General features: G+C 38.8%; 1 protein-coding gene across 1 annotated transcript in view; it reads right to left on the bottom strand.

Annotated features, from left to right (window-relative positions):
• Positions 1–20,365, bottom strand: part of LOC126183942 (lysosomal acid phosphatase-like) — a 266,338-nt gene that overhangs the window by 18,426 nt on the left and 227,547 nt on the right. The window contains exon 4 of the mRNA XM_049926291.1: positions 14,038–14,223. Within this exon, the coding sequence (XP_049782248.1) occupies positions 14,038–14,223 (186 nt within the window). The remainder of the gene's footprint in view (positions 1–14,037; positions 14,224–20,365) is intronic.

Below are 20,365 nucleotides of genomic sequence, written 5' to 3'. Positions count from 1 at the left end.
TGCTGGATGTCCTTTTGCTTGGCGTAGTGCAGTAACTTGATGTGGCATGGACTCAACATGTCGTTGGAAGTCCCCTGCATAAATAGTGAGACATGCTGCCTCTATAGCCATCCACAATGTGGAGTGTTGCTGGCGCAGGTGCATGAACTGATCCCTCAATTATGTCCCATAAATGTTCAATTGGAATCATGTCAAGTGATCTGGGTGGCCAAATCATTCACTCAAACTGTCCAGAATGTTCTTCAAACTGATTGCAAACAGCTATCGTCCAATGACATGGAACATTATCATCCATAAAAATTCCATTGATGTTTGGAAACAAGAAGTCTACAAATGACTGCAAATGGTCTTCAAGTTGCTGAACATAACCCTTTCTAGTCAATGATCAGTTCAGCTGGACCAGAGGACCCAGTCCATTCCATGTAAACGCAGAACACACCATTATGGAGCCACCACCAGGTTTCACAGTGCCTTGTTGACAACTAGGGTCTATGGCTTCATGGGGTCTGCACCACACTCTGACCCTACCATCAGCTCTTACCAACTAAAATCAGGAACCAACTTAAATCAGGAACCAACTAAAATCAGGAACCAACTAAAATCAGGAACCAGCTGAAATCAGGAACCAGCTGAAATCAGGAACCATCTGAAATAAGGAACCATCTGACCAGGCCACAGTTTTACAGTCATCTAGCGTCCACCTAACATGGTCACAGACCCGGGAGAGGTGCTGCAAGTGTGCTGTAAACCAAGGCACTCACATCTGTCATCTGCTGCCACAGCCCATTAACAAAATTTTGCTGCATGTCCTAATGGATATGTTTGTTGTACATTCCACATTGATATCTGTATTATTTCCTTCAGTGTTGCTTGTCGGTTACCACTGACAACTCTATGCAAATATCACTGCTCTTGGTCATTAACCGAAGGCCTCTGGCCACCACATTGTCTGTGGTGAGTGGTATTGTCTGAAATTTTGTATTCTCAGCACGCTCTTGACACTGTGGATCTTGAAAGTTTTGTGAAGTCACAATAGATTTATTTGGAAGCTTAATCTAAGTAACATTTTTAAGATACTGCCTGTCTAATTCTTTGGGAAATTCACAAGCTGAATTCTGAATGGCTAGCTGCAGAGGGGCTACTCTGCTCATGTGTTCAGTCCAGACAAAGGCGCTTAGAGGTGAGCCAGTGAGAAAGTCATATCTACTTTGCTGGAAAAGAAACACTTATGTTCACAGGAACTTGTAGTAATTAACATCATTGAACATAGTGCCATAAGTGTGCTGTGATATGGACATAATTGCTCCAAGATAATGGCTGCTGGATATTATTGCTAGACCTCACTCCATCCTCTGGTTTCCCAATGATAGGAAATGATTCTCTACAGTACCATAGTTACCATTAATTAAGTGCACCATAATTAAAATGTAGGCAGAAGATGATAAGTAAAAACCATAACAGGTTTGTATGAACATATGACACTAAATCATGCTGGCTAGCAACAGGTCATATTCTTCCATAAATTATGTTTTAAATCTGACAGCATTGATGCTAGACTTTTACTGATTGTTGCTGAGATGATAGCCATATTTAAACGTGTATTCTAAGATGTCAAACAGTGTGATGGAGTAAGTGTAGTTATTTCAGTTCCTACAAACTGTAAATATTTTCCATCATTGCTGTTGCCTAATGAAATCACATTGTGTCTGATATGGAAAAAGTAAATACCAGTGGCTATAAACTAGCTGCACATATGAGTAGAGAGAATAAGGAGGAGTTGCCATATATGTCAAAGTTATCACTGTATAGAAAGCTTAATACAAAAAACTTTTGTCTAGAGCAACATATAGAAGCATGTGCCTGTCAACTTAAACTGAAGAAGGGCTCTTTTATAATTGTAACAGTATATAGGTCCCCTTCAGGGAACTTTCATTTATTCCTGGGAAACTTGGATGCTTTGTTGTGCTATCTGTCAGATAGGGGAAAGCAAATTATTATCTGTGGGGACTTCAATGTTGATTCACTGAAAGAGCGTAATAGGAAGAATGACCTGGAAGTCTTGCTCAGTTCTTTAAATTTGACATCTGTCATTAATTTTCCTTCTCGGGTAGTAAAGGACAGCAGCACATTGATAGATAACACTTTTATGGACCAAGACAGGTTTAAAAACATAAAATCTTGTCCTGTTGAGAATCGGCTTTCTGATCATGATGCTCAACTAGTTACATTTATGACATAGCTCCATTCAGTAATTCAAAACCACCCTCCAAAGTTGTGTGTTTAATTAATGACTCAACAATTAGAAATTTCAGAAAAAATGTTCAGCAGTTAGACTGGGATGAGGTGTACAAGGAACCCGATGCTAATTAAAAATATAACTTATTTCATGACACACTTGTAAGAGAATTTGAAAACTGTTTCCCCAAGAAAGTAGTCACATATAATTATAAGAAACCACGCAAAAAACCTTGGCTTGCTAAAGGAATAAAAATATCTTGTAACCACAAAAGGGAACTGTATCTAACTACAAGAATGTGACCCAGAAACAGCCAAATACTATAAAAACTACTGTGCCACATTAAGAAAGGTTATTAAAAAGTCCAGAAGCATGTGCATCACGTCTGAGATTAATACCTCTGATGACAAAATCAAAACAATTTGGAATATTATTACAAGGGAGACAGGGCAACCAAGAGTACAGGATGATGGCATCACCATCAAAGCAAATGGAAACTTGATAAACAACAAACTAGAAGTCAAAAACATTTTGAATAATCATTTTTTAAATGTTGTAGAGAAAATATGATCTAAATGTTCATTAGAAGAAGCAAGGCAGTTAGTGGAAGAGGCCTTACCCACATCATTTGATAAAATTTAAATTACACCCACCTCTCCTGCTGAAATTAGGAAGATAATAAAGTCTCTCAAGAATAAAAGCTCACATGGAATTGATGGCACTTCCAGCAGAATAATAAAAGCTTGTTCCCAAGAAATAAGTGGGATTTTTAGCCACATATGTAATAGCTCTCTGAAGCAGGGTGTGTTCCCAGATAGACTGAAGTGTGCCATTCTTAAACCACTGCATAAAAAGGGGATACGTCTGATGTCAACAACTACTGCCTAATCTCTCTTCTCACTGCCTTATCCAAAATTTTTGAAAAAGTAATGTATTGTAGAGTAGCTTCACACCTTTATTTTTACAAAGTTTTAACAAAATGTCAGTTTGATTTCCAGAAGGGTTTTTCAATGGAAAATGCTATATATACTTTCACTAATGAAATATTAAATGCTCTGAGTAACTGGAAGGCACCCGTTGGGATTTTTTGTGATCTATCAAAGGCTTTTGATTGTGTAAATCATGGAATACTTCTAGATGAGCTCAAGTACTGTGGTATGAATGGGACAGTGCTCCAATGCTTTAAATTATACCTAACTGGAAGAGTGCAGAAAGTTGAAATAAGCAGTTCACATAATATGCAAAAAACTGGTGATTTCTCAAACTGGGGAACAATCAAGAATGGGGTGCTGGAAGGTTTGGTCTTGGGTCCTCTGCTGTTCTTAATATTTATTAATGACTTGCCATTCTATATTCACGAAGATGCAAAGCAGGTACTTTTTGCTGATCACATCCAACAGACAAGAATTAACTGGTGAAATTGTAAATGATGTTTTTCAGAAAATCATTAAGTGGTTCTCTGCAAATGGGCTCTCATTCAACTTTGACAAACCACAGTATATACAGTTCCACACAGTAAATGGAATGACACCATCAATAAATATAGACTTCGATCAGAAATCGGTAGCTAAGGTAGAATATTCAAAATTTCGAGGTGTATGCATTAATGAAGGGTTGAACTGGAAAAAAACACACTGAGGATCTGCTGAAATGTTTGAGTTCAGTTACTTATGCTATTAGGGTCATTGCAAATTTTGGTGATATACATCTGAGTAAATTAGCTTACCATGCCTATTTTCATTCTCTGCTTTCATATGGCATCATATTCTGGGGTAACTCATCATTGAGTAAAAGAGTGTTCATTGCACAAAAGCGTGTAATCAGAATAATTGCTGGAGCTCATCCAAGATCATCTTGCAGACAATTATTTAAAGAGCTAGAGATCTTCAATGTAGCCTCACAATATATATATATTCACTTATGAAATTTGTTAGTAACAATCCAAACGAATTCAAAAGTAAAAGCAGTGTACATGGCTACAACACTAGGAGAAAGGATGATCTTCACTACTCAAGGTTAAATCTAACTTTGGCTCAGGAGGGGGTAAATTATGCTGCCACGAAAGTCTTTGGTCACTTGCCTAATAGCATCAAAAGTCTGATAGATAGCCATATAGCATTTAAAAGGCAATTAAAAGAATTTCTTAGTGGCAACTCCTTCTACTCATTAGATGAATTTTTGGTTATAGTAAGTGGGTAATTTCCCCAACCTCCACAAAAAAATTAAAACTATTAGTGTCATGAAATATTTTGTGTAATGTAATATCTTGTATAGACACCTTTAATTAACCTGACACATTCCACATCATTACGAAGTGTCGTATTCATCATCTATGGAACAAGTACTAATGTAATGTAATGAAAGCAGTAAACTGTTTGAATCTGCATACTTCTGGATCTATGTTCTCATTTCCTAACATAACAGCAACACCATTCCTTTTTTGGCCTGTCCAATCTACATCTACTCCAGTACTCCAGAAATGACTATGGACAGCAATTGTGGATCGTACTTCATATTAATTTGCTTCTCCTTTACATGTTGCACTGATGAATGCAGTTGGGCAAGAATGATTGATTGAAGACCTCTGTAAGCATGTTAATCTCCCTTCTATTTTCTTGGTTCTTACATGAGGCCCCCAATGAAGACAGAAGAAATGTTTTGTATATTTTGAATACGGATTCTTCAAACTTGCATAATAGAATTATACAAAATAACTGTTCCTTTCTAAAGATTTCTGTGTAAGATTCTCGTGCACCTTCACAAAACACTAATTCTAATTCAACCAGTCAGTTAAAAATTTAATAACATGAATTCTTTTTATTACCTTCTTTAATCAGACCTGCAGAGGATCACAAAGATTTTCAGACAAAAGTCTCTTTTGCAACCTAATTTGCAGCTGTACTACAAATTCCCAGAATTCTCCCAACAAATACTACTCATTCATTTGCATTTACTAAAACTTGTTCTATGTATATTTACCACTTCTTATCGTTAAACAGAATTATGCCTAAAAATTTAATCAGAGTCAGACAGCCTGTGTACCACCAATACTGTACTCAAAAGCTACCAGTTTTTCCTTTCTAGTCAAGTAAATGATCTCTGATTTATCCACAATCATGGCAAGTGGTCATTTATTACACCGGGTGATACTTTGTCCAACATTATCAATTTTGTTGGAGCTAATCATTGGGCAGACTGTCCTCTACCATTTTTGTATGTTTGCTAAAAGTTAGGAGTGTCATTTGGTGTCAGATATACTATATTTCAGAAATAAATTAGAAAGGTATCTCTTCCTTCTCTTGTATCTACAGTTTATGAGATACTGTGTTAAAGCAAAAGTTGCAATACACACATCATATTTCCTAAAGCTGCACTGAGTTTCAAGGAGAACATTTCTATTCTTTAATCATGCCATCAGATTATTTTCTGGCACCCTATAACAGACAATCATTGCTGATATTTATGACTAACTTCATACATATGTTCTTCCATTTACACCTACCTCTGTATCTATTAGGTTGGTGTAGAAGTTCATGGCCTTTTTGTTTTGCATGTCAGTATTCTGGTTGCTAAGGGTCTGTTTATTGGCTGTTATTTTTTTATTTGTAGTTGACTATTGCTATCTGAGTTTACATATCATTATTTTGCCATTTGGAGATAGTGAGTGGGGCTGTGGATGTTATAAAATGGAGTGCCAAGTGGAGAAATTGAAATATTTCTGACATATTCTTCAGTTGAATTCAACAGAGGGGTGACAGCAGCAGAGGCAGCCAGAAATATTTGTGCCATGTATGGGTATAATGTCACTGGACAGAGTATGGCAAGAAAATGGGTTTCTTGTTTAAGGAGGATCATCACATTAGTGAATCTCCATGTTCAGGAGGACCTTCAGGGTTTGAATAAGGTAATTGAAATGCATTAATCCACAATGAGCAATGTCAGTGTAACCGAGAAGCAGAAAATGTGATTAACTGTGGCGATTCCACCATCATACAACATTTGCATGCAATGGGGAAGGTTCAAAAATTGTATGTGTGGTTACCGCATACTCTAAGCCAAAATCATGAAGATCAGCAGGTGGCCATATGTGCATCTCTACTTGCTCATCATCAACTGGCTCATGAACAACAGCAACCATTCCTATCCTATATCGTTACTGGTGACAAGAAATTTTATCTTGTTGCTAACACAAAGAAAATAAGGGAATGGTGCAGCCCAAACAGTGCAGCAGTTCTCCATACAATGACCTGCATGCATCTACAAAAGATAATATTACGCACCTGCTGGAACGCTGATGGTGCGGTGTACTACAGATTGCTTCCCTAAAATGTAACCATCAGTGCTGACATTTATTGTCAACAACTAACATGTCTTGCAGACACAATCAAAGAACAGCAACCAGGAATACTGGAAGACTGCATTAAATGATGCTACTGCATGATAATACTTGCCCACATACTGCTAGACTGACAAAAAATGCTATTCAGGAGTCAGGTTGGGATATGATTCCACACCCACATTATCTCATGCCCGAGATCTTCACCTTTTCTGATTTCTATCGAATAACCTTCAAAGAACTTCCTTTCTGGATGAAAATGCGCTACAAACATGGCTAAACAGGTTCTTTGCCTCAAAACCACAAGATTTCTACAGACACAGAATTGAAAAGTTACCCCATGGGTGGCAGACTGTTGTAAATAGTGAAGAATAATATATTATTATTGACTAAAGTCCCTGTTATGTGTATCTGTTGTGTCTACTAAACTTATGAGAAAAAGAGACACTACGAAGTTATGCACCGACCTAATATATCTATATCTATACTCCAAAAACCACCTTCCAATGCATGGCGGAGGATCTTTTTTGTATCACTGTCACTTCCTCCATTTTCTGTTCCAGTCACAAATGGCACATGGGAATGACCGCTGTTGGTAAGCCTCCATGTGTTTTTGAATCTAATTTTCCTTAATGTTCTTTCCACACTATGTATGTAGGAAGAATCAGTGTATTATTAGACTCTTCTAGAAATGCATACTCTTGGAATTTTTAAAGTAAATCACAAAAGTGATGCACAAGACTACTTACTAAATGAATTGTGCTGCTATTCTTTTGATCTTCTCTATAAACTCATTCTGTTTAGGATCCCACACTAATGAGCAATTCCCAAGAATCGGCCCAAATGAGGGTTTTGTAAGCTACCTCCATATGATATCACCTCCATGGGTGGATCACACTTCCTGCAGATTCTTCCAATGAATCTCAGACTGGCATCTGTCTTTCCTACAGTTGGTTTTATGTGACTGTTCCACTTTGAATCACTCTGTATGCTCACTACCACATTCTTAAAGTATGTTACCATTTCCAATTAGTACTGAACAATCATGTAATCACACAACAATGGGTCTTTCCATCAACTTATGTGCAGTGTATTACATTTGTTTATGTTGAAGGTTAACTGCTGGTCCCTGCACCAAATGTTGATCATCAGCAAGTCTTCTTCCTGAATTTTGCCACAATTTCATAGTGTTATAACTTCTCTACATACAACAGTATCATCCACAAACTGATGAATATCAACTAGATTGTTTATGTATTGTGAACAGTGCTGGTCCTGTATCACTCTGTTGGAGTATGACTGAAGTTACTTTCATGTCAGAAGGTTTCACTCCATTATGAATGAAATGTTGTGTTCCATTTCCTACGAACTTTACATTTCAGTCACAAAGCTGGTCTGATAGTGTGTGGACTCACATTTTTTTATTAGAGAACAGTGAGTAACTGTATGAAAGACCTAACAGTGGAGAGTCCAGATTGGAATATCAGCAATATTATGAAAAGGAAAGTGCGCAACTCACTGTAAAGATGCCAAGCTAAGTTGCAGACAGGCTCAACAAAAACACTGTTACACGCTGAGCTTTTGGCCAAAGTCTTCTTCAGGAAAGAAATGAAAACACATGCACAGTCACACAAGCAAGCACATCTCAAGTACACATGACCACTGTCTCTGGCCATTCTTGCCAGAGCAGCGGCAGATAGAGGCTATGTGTGCAGGAGGTGTGCTTTGTTTTATTTTCTCTCTTTTCTCAAGAAGGCTTTGGCCACAAGCTTAATGTGTAACAGTCTTTTCATTGCACCTGTCTGCAACTCAATGTGTCATATGTGTTGTGAGTAGCAATAGTAGACTTCTAGAGGCTGTTAGGTACAACAATATTATGAAAAGGTTCATAATATTGTTGTACCTAACAGCCTCTAGAAATCTAGGAATACCACATCAACATGAGCAGTATCAACTGTCTTCTGTGTCTCATGAATGAACAGAGTCAGCTGCACTTCACATGATACACATTTGTAGAATTCATGTTGATGGCTACAGAACAGATTTTTGGTCTCCAGAAAAGTCATAATAGGCAACCTTGAAATGTGTTCTAAAATTCTACAATGAACTGACATCAGCAGTATAGGCCCATAGTTGTGTGCATTTTTTAGCTAAAGATTCTTGAAAATGTAAATGACCTGGACATTTTTACATTCATTTGAAACACATGGAAGAGGCCTGGAGATACTAGAAGGTATCAAATAGATTATATAATGGTAAGACAGAGATTCAGGAACTAGGTTTTAAATTGTAAGACATTTCCAGGGGCAGATGAGGACTCTGACCACAATCTATTGGTTAAGAACTGTAGATTAAAAATAAAGAAACTGCAAAAAGGTGGGAAATGGAGGAGATGGGACCTGGATAAACTGAAAGAACTAGAGCTCGTAGAGAGCTTCGGGGAGAGCATTAGGGAATGATTGACAAGAATGGGGGGAAGAAATACAGTAGAAGAAGAATGGGTAGCTTTGAGAGATGAAATAGTGAAGGTAGCAGAGGTTCAAGTATGTAAAAAGACAAGGGCTAATAGAAATCCTTGGGTAACAGAAGAGATATTGAATTTAATTGATGAAAGGAGAAAATATAAAAATGCTGTAAATGAACCAGGCAAAAAGGAATACAAACGTCTCAAAAATGAGACCAACATGAAGTGCAAAATGGCTAAGCAGGGATGGCTAGAGGACAAATGTAAGGATGTAGAGGCTTATCTCGCTAAGGATCAGATAGATACTACCTACAGGAAAATTAAAGAGACCTTTGGAGAAAAGAGAACCACTTGCATGAATAACAAGAGCTCAGATGGAACCCCAGTTATAAGCAAAGAAGGGAAAGCAGAAAGGTGGAAGGAGTATATAGGGGGTCTATGCAAGGGCGATGTTCTTGAGGACAATATCATAGAAATGGAAGAGAATGCAGATGAAGATAAAATATGAGATATGATACTGTGTGAAGAATTGACAGAGCACTGAAATACCAAAGTCGAAACAAGGTCCTGGGAGTACACAACATTCCATTAGAACTGCTGACAGCCTTGGGAGAGCCAGTCCTGACAAAACTCTACCATCTGTTGAGCCAGATGAATGAGAAAGGCGAAATACACTGACTTCGAGGAGAATATAATAATTCCTGTCCCAAAGAAAGCAGATGTTGACAAATGTGAAAATTACTGAACTATAAGTTTAAAAAGCCACGGCTACAAAATACTAACACGAATTCTTTACAGACAAATGGAAAAACTGGTAGAAGCCGACCTCGGGGAAGATCAGTTTGGATTCCGTAGAAATGTTGGAACACGTGTGGCAATACTGCCCTACAACTTATCTTAGAAAATAGATTAAGGAAAGGCAAACCTACACTTCTAGCATTTGTAGTCTTAGAGAAAGCTTTTGACAATGTTGACTGGAATACTCTCTTTCAAATTCTGAAGGTGGCAGGGATAAAGTACAGGGAGCAAAACGTTATTTACAATTTGTACAGAAATCAGATGACAGTTATAAGAGGCGAGGGACATGAAAGGGAAGCAGTGGTTGGGAAGGGAGTGAGACAGGGTTGTAGCCTTTCCCCGATGTTATTCAATCTGTATATTGAGCAAGCAGTAAAGGAAACAAAAGAAAAATTCGGAGTAGGAATTAAAATCTATGGAGAAGAAATAAAAACTTTGAGGTTCGCCGATGACACTAATTCTGTCAGGCACGACAACGGAACTCGAAGAGCAGCTGAACAGAATCGACAGTGTCTTGAAAGGTGGGTACAAGACGAACATGAACTAAAGCAAAACGATGATAATGGAATGTAGTCAAATTAAATCGGGTGATGCTGAGGGAATTAGATTAGGAAATGAGACACTTAAAGTAGTAAATGAGTTTTGCTATTTGGGAAGCAAAATAACTGATGATGGTCGAAGTAGAGAGGATATTAAATTCAGACCGGCAATGGCAAGGAAAGCATTTCTGAAGAAGAGAAATTTGTTAACATCGAGTATAGATTTAAGCATGAAGAAGTCGTTTCTGAAACAATTTGTATGGAGTGTAGCCATGCATGGAAGTGAAACGTGGACGATAAGTAGTTTAGACAAGAAGAGAATAGAGACTTTGGAAATGTGGTGCTACAGCAGAATGCTGAATATTAGATGGATAGATCACATAACTAATGAGGAGGTACTGAATAGAATTGGAGAGAAGAGAAATTTGTGGCACAACTTGACTAGAAGAAGGGATTGGTTGGGAGGGCATATTCTGAGGCATGAAGGGATCACCAATTTAGTATTGGAGGGCAGTGTGGAGGATAAAAATCGTAGAGGGAGACCAAGAGATGAATACACTAAACAGATTCAGAAGTATGTAGGTTGCAGTATGTACTGGGAGACTAAGAAGCTTGCTCAGGATAGAGTAACAGGGAGACATGCATCAAACCAGTCTCTGTAATGAAGACAACAACAACAACATTGAAACACTTTTTTCCTCTAGTGAACTGTGGTAGGCTGCTACTACAAGAAGAGAACGTTTTGTTCAATGATGATGATGATGATGTTTGGTTTGTGGGGCGCTCAACTGCGTGGTTATCAGCGCCCGTACAATTACCCAATCTTTGCTCAGTCCAATTTCGCCACTTTCCTGGATGATGATGAAATGATGAAGACAACACAAACACCCAGTCATCTCGAGGCAGGTGAAAATCCCTGACCCCGCCGGGAATCGAACCCGGGACCCCGTGCTCGGGAAGCGAGAACGCTACCGCGAGACAACGAGCGGCGGACGTTTTGTTCAATGTGCTATGTAGAATTGTAAAGCTATTACATCAGGCCCAGTTACCTTCCCTTCTCTTGAGTACTTTCAGTTGTTTTTCTATATCACAGTCACTTATTTTTATATATGTTATTTTAGCATTAGTGCAACAACTGAGAAGAGGAACTGCAGAGAAATTTTCTGCAGTGATGCAATTTTGGAAGAAGTAATTTAGTATTTTGACCTTCTCGCTGTCACCTTCTGTTTCAGTGTCATTATGGCCACTGAGTATTTGGCATGGTGGGTTTGATATGTTTACCAATTTAACATAGGATTAAAACTTTTAGGATTGTCTGTCACCCTTATAATGCAAGAGGGTAATCTATAATATCTTCCTCTCACATGTAACTGGATAATCCGTTTAAAACATGAGAGGAATACCGTACTGGCCAGGTGCTTCATTTGGTTTCACAATTGCCTTCCAACATGAAAGGCACTTATATCCACCTTTAAATACTGAATTTAACTTTTCAAATATACATTTGTTGTCCTCTATTTTACCACCAAACTGATCCATGAATGGTGGCACAAAAGTTAGAAATTCTGTTATACCTAGTACAAAACCAAGGTGTGTGATTTACACCTATATATGTGAAGAATCTGCCCAAAGAATCTTAACTGGTAAGTTTAAACTTTATGTTAAATTCAAGATAAATTTTCTTATTTAATTTTGCAGGGTCTGTGCGAAATTTAATTTATGATCTTATTCGATGCAATTTAATGTTTAATAATCTACTATAGCAAACATTTTCAAAATACAGTTTTCTTGCAAATTTATTTCATACGTTTAGTAACAATTCTTACTAAAATGGCAATATGATGACTAAAATTTGTTTTCTTGTTAATAATGCCTATAATTTGAGACGTACTTATCAGAAATATATATGAAATATTTGTCATTCATGTAGTCTGTTCCAGTAGTTGTTTGAGGTAGTAGTCAGTGAATGTGGAAAGTACTATTTTTGATTACCATTTGTGTGTGCACGAAGTACTTAATGCGTCAATACCCAGTAATTATTTGACAACTTAGAAGTCACTCCTGAGTGTTATCACAGCTGAGTCCTTTAGTGAGCTTAGAACACTGTAGTTTAATCTGGTGGCCAACAAAGACAAGTGATTACTTATTTAAACTGGAACAAATGTTCACAGTTCGGCTGTAGTATCATCAACTTAAACTTTTGTTTGTTTATATTTATTCATTTATTCATTTATTTATTTATTTATTTAGTGTCTTGAACCAGGGACACAGAAACAACAGAGAGGCTTTTTCCTGTCGCAGCCCTCAGTGGTTCACAAGCCCACAACAGACCACAGCAGTCCAACCAACCCACCGCCACCCCACACTGAACCCAGGGTTATTGTGTGGTTCGGCCCCCAGTAGAGTAACCCCAAATGTTTGCATGGTAGAGTAATTATGGTGTACACATGCATGGAGACAGTGTTCACGCAGCGATTGCTGACATAGTGTAACTGAGGCAGAGTAAGGGTAACCAGCCTGCATTCACCAAGGCAGATGAAAAACCACCTTAAAACCATCCACAGGCTGGCTGGCACACCAGACCTCAACACTAATCTGCCGGGCGGCTTCATGCCGGGGACTGGCACACCTTTCCACCTGGTAATCAGTGCAGCTAGCTGAGTGGGCCAACTTTTGTTTACTACAGTAAACACCTGTCTTGAAAAATTAAGTTTCTCTCTTCTAAATATGTTGCATAAGTTGCAGCATATTAGCTTATGAGACAACAGGTCAGCCAGACATGTACTGTGTCCATGCACTAGATTAGTAGCCTTTGTTTTGGTACCTCTCCCTGCTTAGTGAGGCTTTTAGTCAGTTTGTCACCCTTTTCTAGGCATATGCTGGGCTGGTCTCCAATCTCCGCATCAGACAAAATTAAAGACAAACAGTTTAAATAGGATATGGTACACAGAGCATATTTCACACAAGTCACAGAACAGGTACAACACACAGCATAGGGCATCTGTCCACAAAGTAAAAATAAAAATAATTGCCAAACCATGAACTGGGTTGTATCCCATAACTACAAAGCCACACAAGAGAGGAGGAGAAGATTGTTGCAAATCTTTAGCAGCTATCAACTTACCTTTAAAGAATATTTCACTCTACAACGAAGCGTACACTGTTACAAATCTCCTTGCTAGATGAAAAGTAGGTGCTAGCCTGGTACTTGAATTATGATCTTTGCCAACTGAGGCAGCCCATGAGATGTGTTTAGATAGCTCACTTTTTAGGAGCATTACTCATAAAAGGCACTGATCTGGGTCCAAGTTCCAGTTAGCACATTTTGAATTAGGCTATTTACTCTCTACATTTGCTTGTGATCTGGTACGGTGTTTTGTTTATGTCATGGCAAGCATTCATATACTTAAACTATTTTTGTGCCTTTTAATACCTTCATAAGATATTACTGTTTCACTCTGTACCTGTTTTTATTGCCCTGAAATTTATTTGTTTCTAAACCTCTGTTATTTAAATGTGGCATGTATTTGAATGTAGCCTATTTCTGAAACCTGTTTCATGATATGACCACTCAAATTCTATATACAAACAGAATATTCATGTTTTATTATCAGTTATAGATTTAATTTATGAGTTAATTAAAAGGAGCATTTTCTGTACGTACCTCAATTTCCAGAGTATTGTACAGATATTCAACATCCAGGATACTCTGAATGGTTTTTCCTGTGTGTTTAGACAAATATTTATACAGCTCAGAGTTTTCTTCATTAATTTTTTGTATTTCTGGTGAATTATACATCTGCTGAAGTTCTTTCTCGTATCTGGGGCATGGCTTCTTCATTACAATCAACTATAAAGAAAATTACAGTCAGAAATGTATAAAAGTATCTACTGGAGGAACGATATTTTGGATAGAACTAGTACCAACGTATATGACATTTGCATGTACAGAGACAGCAAAAGACGAAACCAGAAAGGCTTATTTTTTTAAAAAAACGCTGGTCTCAGGTGTAGTCCCACACCAAGTTAACATAGCCTACTTCACACAATATATCTAATGCATTACACTGTACAGTGTCTCCTTTCTCTGCATGAAGAATATTATGTAGTTTGGACTGCTAACCAACAATTGATTAATGTCCAAACCCAGAAACAGCAAAAAAATAATTTTTACAAAATTGAGAATTGTTTAGTGTGTTTTCTATCATCATTACATTTTTAAATATACAGAGTTTTACAGTGAATAAAGTAGTTAGATGTGGAGTTGTATATACATGATGAATCAGCTACAGCTATCATATAAATATTTCTCAGACCAATGTGTAATCAATACCCCTCCCCCTCCCACCATATACACATAAAATGATAAAATGGTAGTACATTCCATAAAAAAATTAACTTAAACTGTCATTCTAAAAATAATGGAAATGCTGTTTTGCAATGCCATAAATACAACATTAATAACAATAATTTTTTTCATCAAAATGGAGTTTGATGCATAGTCTACTAGAAATACATTATGAGGTATCGTCATTGTACTCTGATAATTACTTTTTGCTCCAACTAGAACCACTGCTAGCATGGTACCTGTACCAAGTGCAACCAGATGTGTTCTGTTTTCATATATGTTCAAAATGGTGGCTATTAGTAGGAGGTATCCATGCTTTTAGTCTTGAACACAATGAGTTCCTACACACTGCAAAGAATTAAATACAAAAGAGCTCTAATCTGGTATTTAATTTAAGTTCGTTCGTCATGACAAAATACAATCTTTTAAAGAATCTTTTATCTCTCACCATAACTGTGTCTTGGTTCAGAGGAACAGGCTGGTTAACTTACAAGTTCACAAGTTCTCTTTGCCCAATGGAGCACTGAGGTAACATTTGTTCAATATATGCTATAGAAGAGCCAGCTCCACACCAGGTGCGGATCCAGTGGGGCAATAGGCACGTAGCTAGACAATGTACACTACTGGCCATTAAAATTGCTACACCAAGAAGAAATGCAGATGATAAACGGGTATTCATTGGACAAATATATTATACTAGAACTGACATATGAGTACATTTTCACACAATTTGAGTGCATAGATCCTGAGAAATCAGTACCCAGAATAACCACCTATGGTCATAATAATGGCCTTGATATGCCTGGGCATTGAGTTACACACAGCTAGGATGGCGTGTACAGGTACAGCTGCCCATGCAGCTTCAACACGATACCACAGTTCATCAAGAGTAGTGACTGGCGTATTGTGACGAGCCAGTTGCTCGGCCACCATTGACCAGACGTTTTCAGTTGGTGAGAGATCTGGAGAATGTGCTGGCCAGGGCAGCAGTCGAACATTTTCTGTATCCAGAAAGACCCTCACAGGACCTGCAACATTCGGTCATACATTATCCTGCTGAAATGTAGGATTTCGCAGGGACTGAATGAAGGGTAGAGCCATGAGTAGTAACACATCTGAAATGTAATGTCCACTGTTCAAAGTGCCGTCAATGCGAACAAGAGGAGACCGAGACGTGTAACCAATGGCACCCCATACCACCATGCCGGGTGATACGCCGGTACGGTGATGACGAATACACGCTTCCAATGTGCGTTCACCGCGATGTCGCCAAACACGGATGCGATCATCATGATGCTGTAAACAGAACCTGGATTCATCCGAAAAAATGACTTTCTGCCATTCGTGCACCCAGGTTTGTCGTTGAGTACACCATCGCAGGAGCTCCTGTCTGTGATGCAGCGTCAAGGGTAACCGCAGCCATGGTTTCTGAGCTGATAGTCCATGCTGCTGCAAATGTCGTAGAACTGTTTGTACAGATGGTTGTTGTCTTGCAAATGTCCCCATCTATTGTCTCGGGGATCGAGTCGTGGCTGCACAATCTGTTACAGCAATGCGGATAAGATGCCCGTCGTCTCGACTGCTAGTGATATGAACTGATAAGAATTGAGGTCCAGAAATATCCCTGCCTCTAAACCATATAATTGCAAGATTCTGCTGATGACAGAAGCATGGAAGAAGGTGTATTTAGATGTTGTAGGAGCTGAGAAGAGGAACTCGTGATCACTGGAAGCACAAAATGCAGTAGGTAAGATGATGTACGTACATACTTGTATATAAGTGCATGTAAAGTTTTATGACAATTGGCATAACTTTCGCCAAGACAACTACTAAAACAGTAATTTAATTTTTATTTTTCCTTCTCCCTCTAATAGTTTGACATGCATACAAACTTGTTGCGCCAAAACAATTTAATTAATTGTGTTGAATCTTTGCATGATTTAATATAGTGTTTTTAGAGGTATTTTCAAACTATTTTCAATATTTTAAAAGAGTCAAAAAAATAAATACTCTGAATTTGTACAAATTTTTCTTGTGTTGTTGTTGTTGGGGTCTTTAGTACTGAGATTGGTTTGATGCATCTCTCCATGCTACTCTATCCTGTGCAAGCTTCTTCATCTCCCAGTACTTACTGCAACCTACATCCTTCTGAATCTGCTTAGTGTATTCATCTGTTTGTCTCCCTCTACGACATTTAACCTCCACGCTGCCCTCGAATGCTAAATTTGTGATCCCTCCTCATTAGTTAAGTGATCTACCTATCTGATCTTCAGCGTTCTTCTGTAGCACCACATTTCGAAAGCTTCTATTCTCTTCTTGTCCAAACTATTTATCGTTCATGTTTCACTTCCATACAGGGCTACACTCCATACAAATACTTTCAGAAACGACTTCCTCACACTTAAATCTATACTCGATGTTAACAAATTTCTCGTCTTCAGAAACGCTTTCCTTGCCATTGCCAGTCTGCATTTTATATCCTCTCTACTTCAACCATCATTAGTTATTTTGCTCCCCAAATAGCAAAGCTCCTTTACTACTTTAAGTGTCTAATTTCCTGATCTAATTCCCTCAGCATCACCCGATGTAATTCGACTACATTCCATTATCCTCGTTTTGCTTTTGTTAATGTTCATCTTATATTCTCCTTTCTGAACACTGTCCATTCCGTTCATCTGCTCTTCCAGGTCCTTTGCTGTCTCTGACAGAATTACAATGTCATCGGCGAACCTCAAAGTTTTTATTTTTTCTCCATGGATTTTAATACCTACTCCGAATTTTTCTTTTGTTTCCTTTATTGCTTGTTCAATATACAGATTGAATAACATTGGGGAGAGGCTACAACCCTGTCTCACTCCCTTCCCAACCACTGCTTCCCTTTCATGTCCCTCGACTCTTGTAACTGCCATCTGGTTTCTGTATAAATTGTAAATAGCCTTTCGCTCCCTGTATTTTACCCATGCCACCTTTAGAATTTGAAACAAAGTATTCCAGTCAACATTGTCGAAAGCTTTGTCTAAGTCTACAAATGCTAGAAACGTAGGTTTGCCCTTCCATAATCTTTCTTCCAAGATAAGTCGTAAGGTCAGTATTGCCTCACGTGTTCCAATAAAAAAAATATACTTCCACTATTCCAGGGCTTCACCAACCACATGTGCTTACCGTCAATGGCACCTATGCTGTAAAGAAAATTTGTAGTTTTCTCAAAATTCAGAGCTATTTTTTGTAAGTCATTTTTCGTTGGCCTTGGTATGTACTTTGGTGTACGCAGTTCCAAATTTCTCTGCATGTATCTTCAGTTATAGATGCAATAGTTGAATGGACTAGTACAAGTAAAAACTCATATTGCAGAGGCTTCATGGGGCATCCCGTTCCAAGATACCTGTTATAAATAAGTAGAGCATAAAACACAATATCAGGTTGATGGAAATTTATTAATTTTAATGAGCAGGTGTAAGAATAATTTTTTTAACGTTCCTACAGGAAAAGAAGTACAAAAACGGTGGAAAAATATGCATGATGCATACAGTCGCAGCCTGAAAGAATATTACAAGGAAATAAAAAGAGTGGCAGCGCAACGACTACAAAAAGAAACCATATGTCTACTAAAGACAGATGTATTTCCTGCAAGAAGCCATGGAATTGAGGCAGTAAGTAAAAACTTTCTTCTGCAATTTTGTAACATTTAAATATATTTACAATGGATATGGTAGTTAATTACCTACTCAATACCGACTTGCTATATACTTATCACATCACACAAATTTGCACAGTACAAAGTGACATGGGGGTTTATCCAAAAATGTTTCTTTTTAACTTCAGGACCTCAGGAAATATGAGTGATGCCTCTATTCTTGAGGATGATGAAGCAGAAAGGTATCATTAAGACAATGCACCGCCACCTAACAGTCCCGCTCTAAGCCTTCCACTGCTAAAGCAAATAAAAGGAAACTTCATGATCCATTTGAAAGAGGGTTAATAACAGTTTTGACACACAGTTCAACTTGTGCTGCACCACAAAAGGATCCTGATGACTTGTTTTTGACATCTCTTTTGTCTTATTTAAAACAAATGACTACCGACGACTAAATAGACTTTAAAATAAAAACATTACAATTAATAAAATCTTACAGCCAAATGACTATAGAGTGCAGCACTACTACTGACTCCATAAATACTGCACCGTCAGGTACGTCGACATTGACAAGCTTACTAAGCCCTACTCCTGAGAGTCTAATCACTTATTTCTCACCAGTTATTGGACTGCCGGATGAAGACTCGATCTTGTCATTTGACGAATATTACAAGTGATGAGGCAGCTGAAATGAACTTGTAATGTAACCTAGTTTATGTTAAGTGTATGTTCATGTCCATAAATTACTTACTATATTTAACTGAAAAACGTACGTCAATGTTACTGCAAGTTTTTCTTCCGCACCAACGCAGTCGCGTAACTTGGTATCCTTCTTCTGTAAGTTAGTTTCAGTATTTGAGAGCAGTAAGTCGAAAGATGCTACGGTCATCTGGTAATAATCAAAGAATTTCTTCGGATAACTTCTAAGTTTCTTGTGTAACAACACAAACTTTCCTTCACTTGGACGATTCATAATAATTGGATGAATCCAACATTTTTGTTGGCGGTTATGCCTTCCGCGATGTCAACCTACATATAATGCTACTGCAGCTAAATATCTTAGTTTTGAATGACAGTTCACATAATATGCAAAAAACTGGTGATTTCTCAAACTGGGGAACAACCAAGAATGGGGTGCCGGAAGGTTCGGTCTTGGGTCCTCTACTGTTCTTAATACATATTAATGACTTGCCATTCTACACTCCTGGAAATGGAAAAAAGAACACATTGACACCGGTGTGTCAGACAAACCATACTTGCTCCGGACACTGCGAGAGGGCTGTACAAGCAATGATCACACGCACGGCACAGCGGACACACCAGGAACCGCGGTGTTGGCCGTCGAATGGCGCTAGCTGCGCAGCATTTGTGCACCGCCGCCGTCAGTGTCAGCCAGTTTGCCGTGGCATACGGAGCTCCATCGCAGTCTTTAACACTGGTAGCATGCCGCGACAGCGTGGACGTGAACCGTATGTGCAGTTGACGGACTTTGAGCGAGGGCGTATAGTGGGCATGCGGGAGGCCGGGTGGACGTACCGCCGAATTGCTCAACACGTGGGGCGTGAGGTCTCCACAGTACATCGATGTTGTCGCCAGTGGTCGGCGGAAGGTGCACGTGCCCGTCGACCTGGGACCGGACCGCAGCGACGCACGGATGCACGCCAAGACCGTAGGATCCTACGCAGTGCCGTAGGGGACCGCACTGCCACTACCCAGCAAATTAGGGACACTGTTGCTCCTGGGGTATCGGCGAGGACCATTCGCAACCGTCTCCATGAAGCTGGGCTACGGTCCCGCACACCGTTAGGCCGTCTTCCGCTCACGCCCCAACATCGTGCAGCCCGGCTCCAGTGGTGTCGCGACAGGCGTGAATGGAGGGACGAATGGAGACGTGTCGATTCAGCGATGAGAGTCGCTTCTGCCTTGGTGCCAATGATGGTCGTATGCGTGTTTGGCGCCGTGCAGGTGAGCGCCACAATCAGGACTGCATACGACCGAGGCATACAGGGC

The sequence above is a fragment of the Schistocerca cancellata genome, chromosome 4 (assembly GCF_023864275.1).
Source record: "Schistocerca cancellata isolate TAMUIC-IGC-003103 chromosome 4, iqSchCanc2.1, whole genome shotgun sequence".
NCBI lineage: Eukaryota > Metazoa > Arthropoda > Insecta > Orthoptera > Acrididae > Schistocerca > Schistocerca cancellata.
The sequence above is the reverse complement of the archived record's forward strand: the minus strand, read 5'-3'. Positions and strand labels throughout refer to the sequence as shown.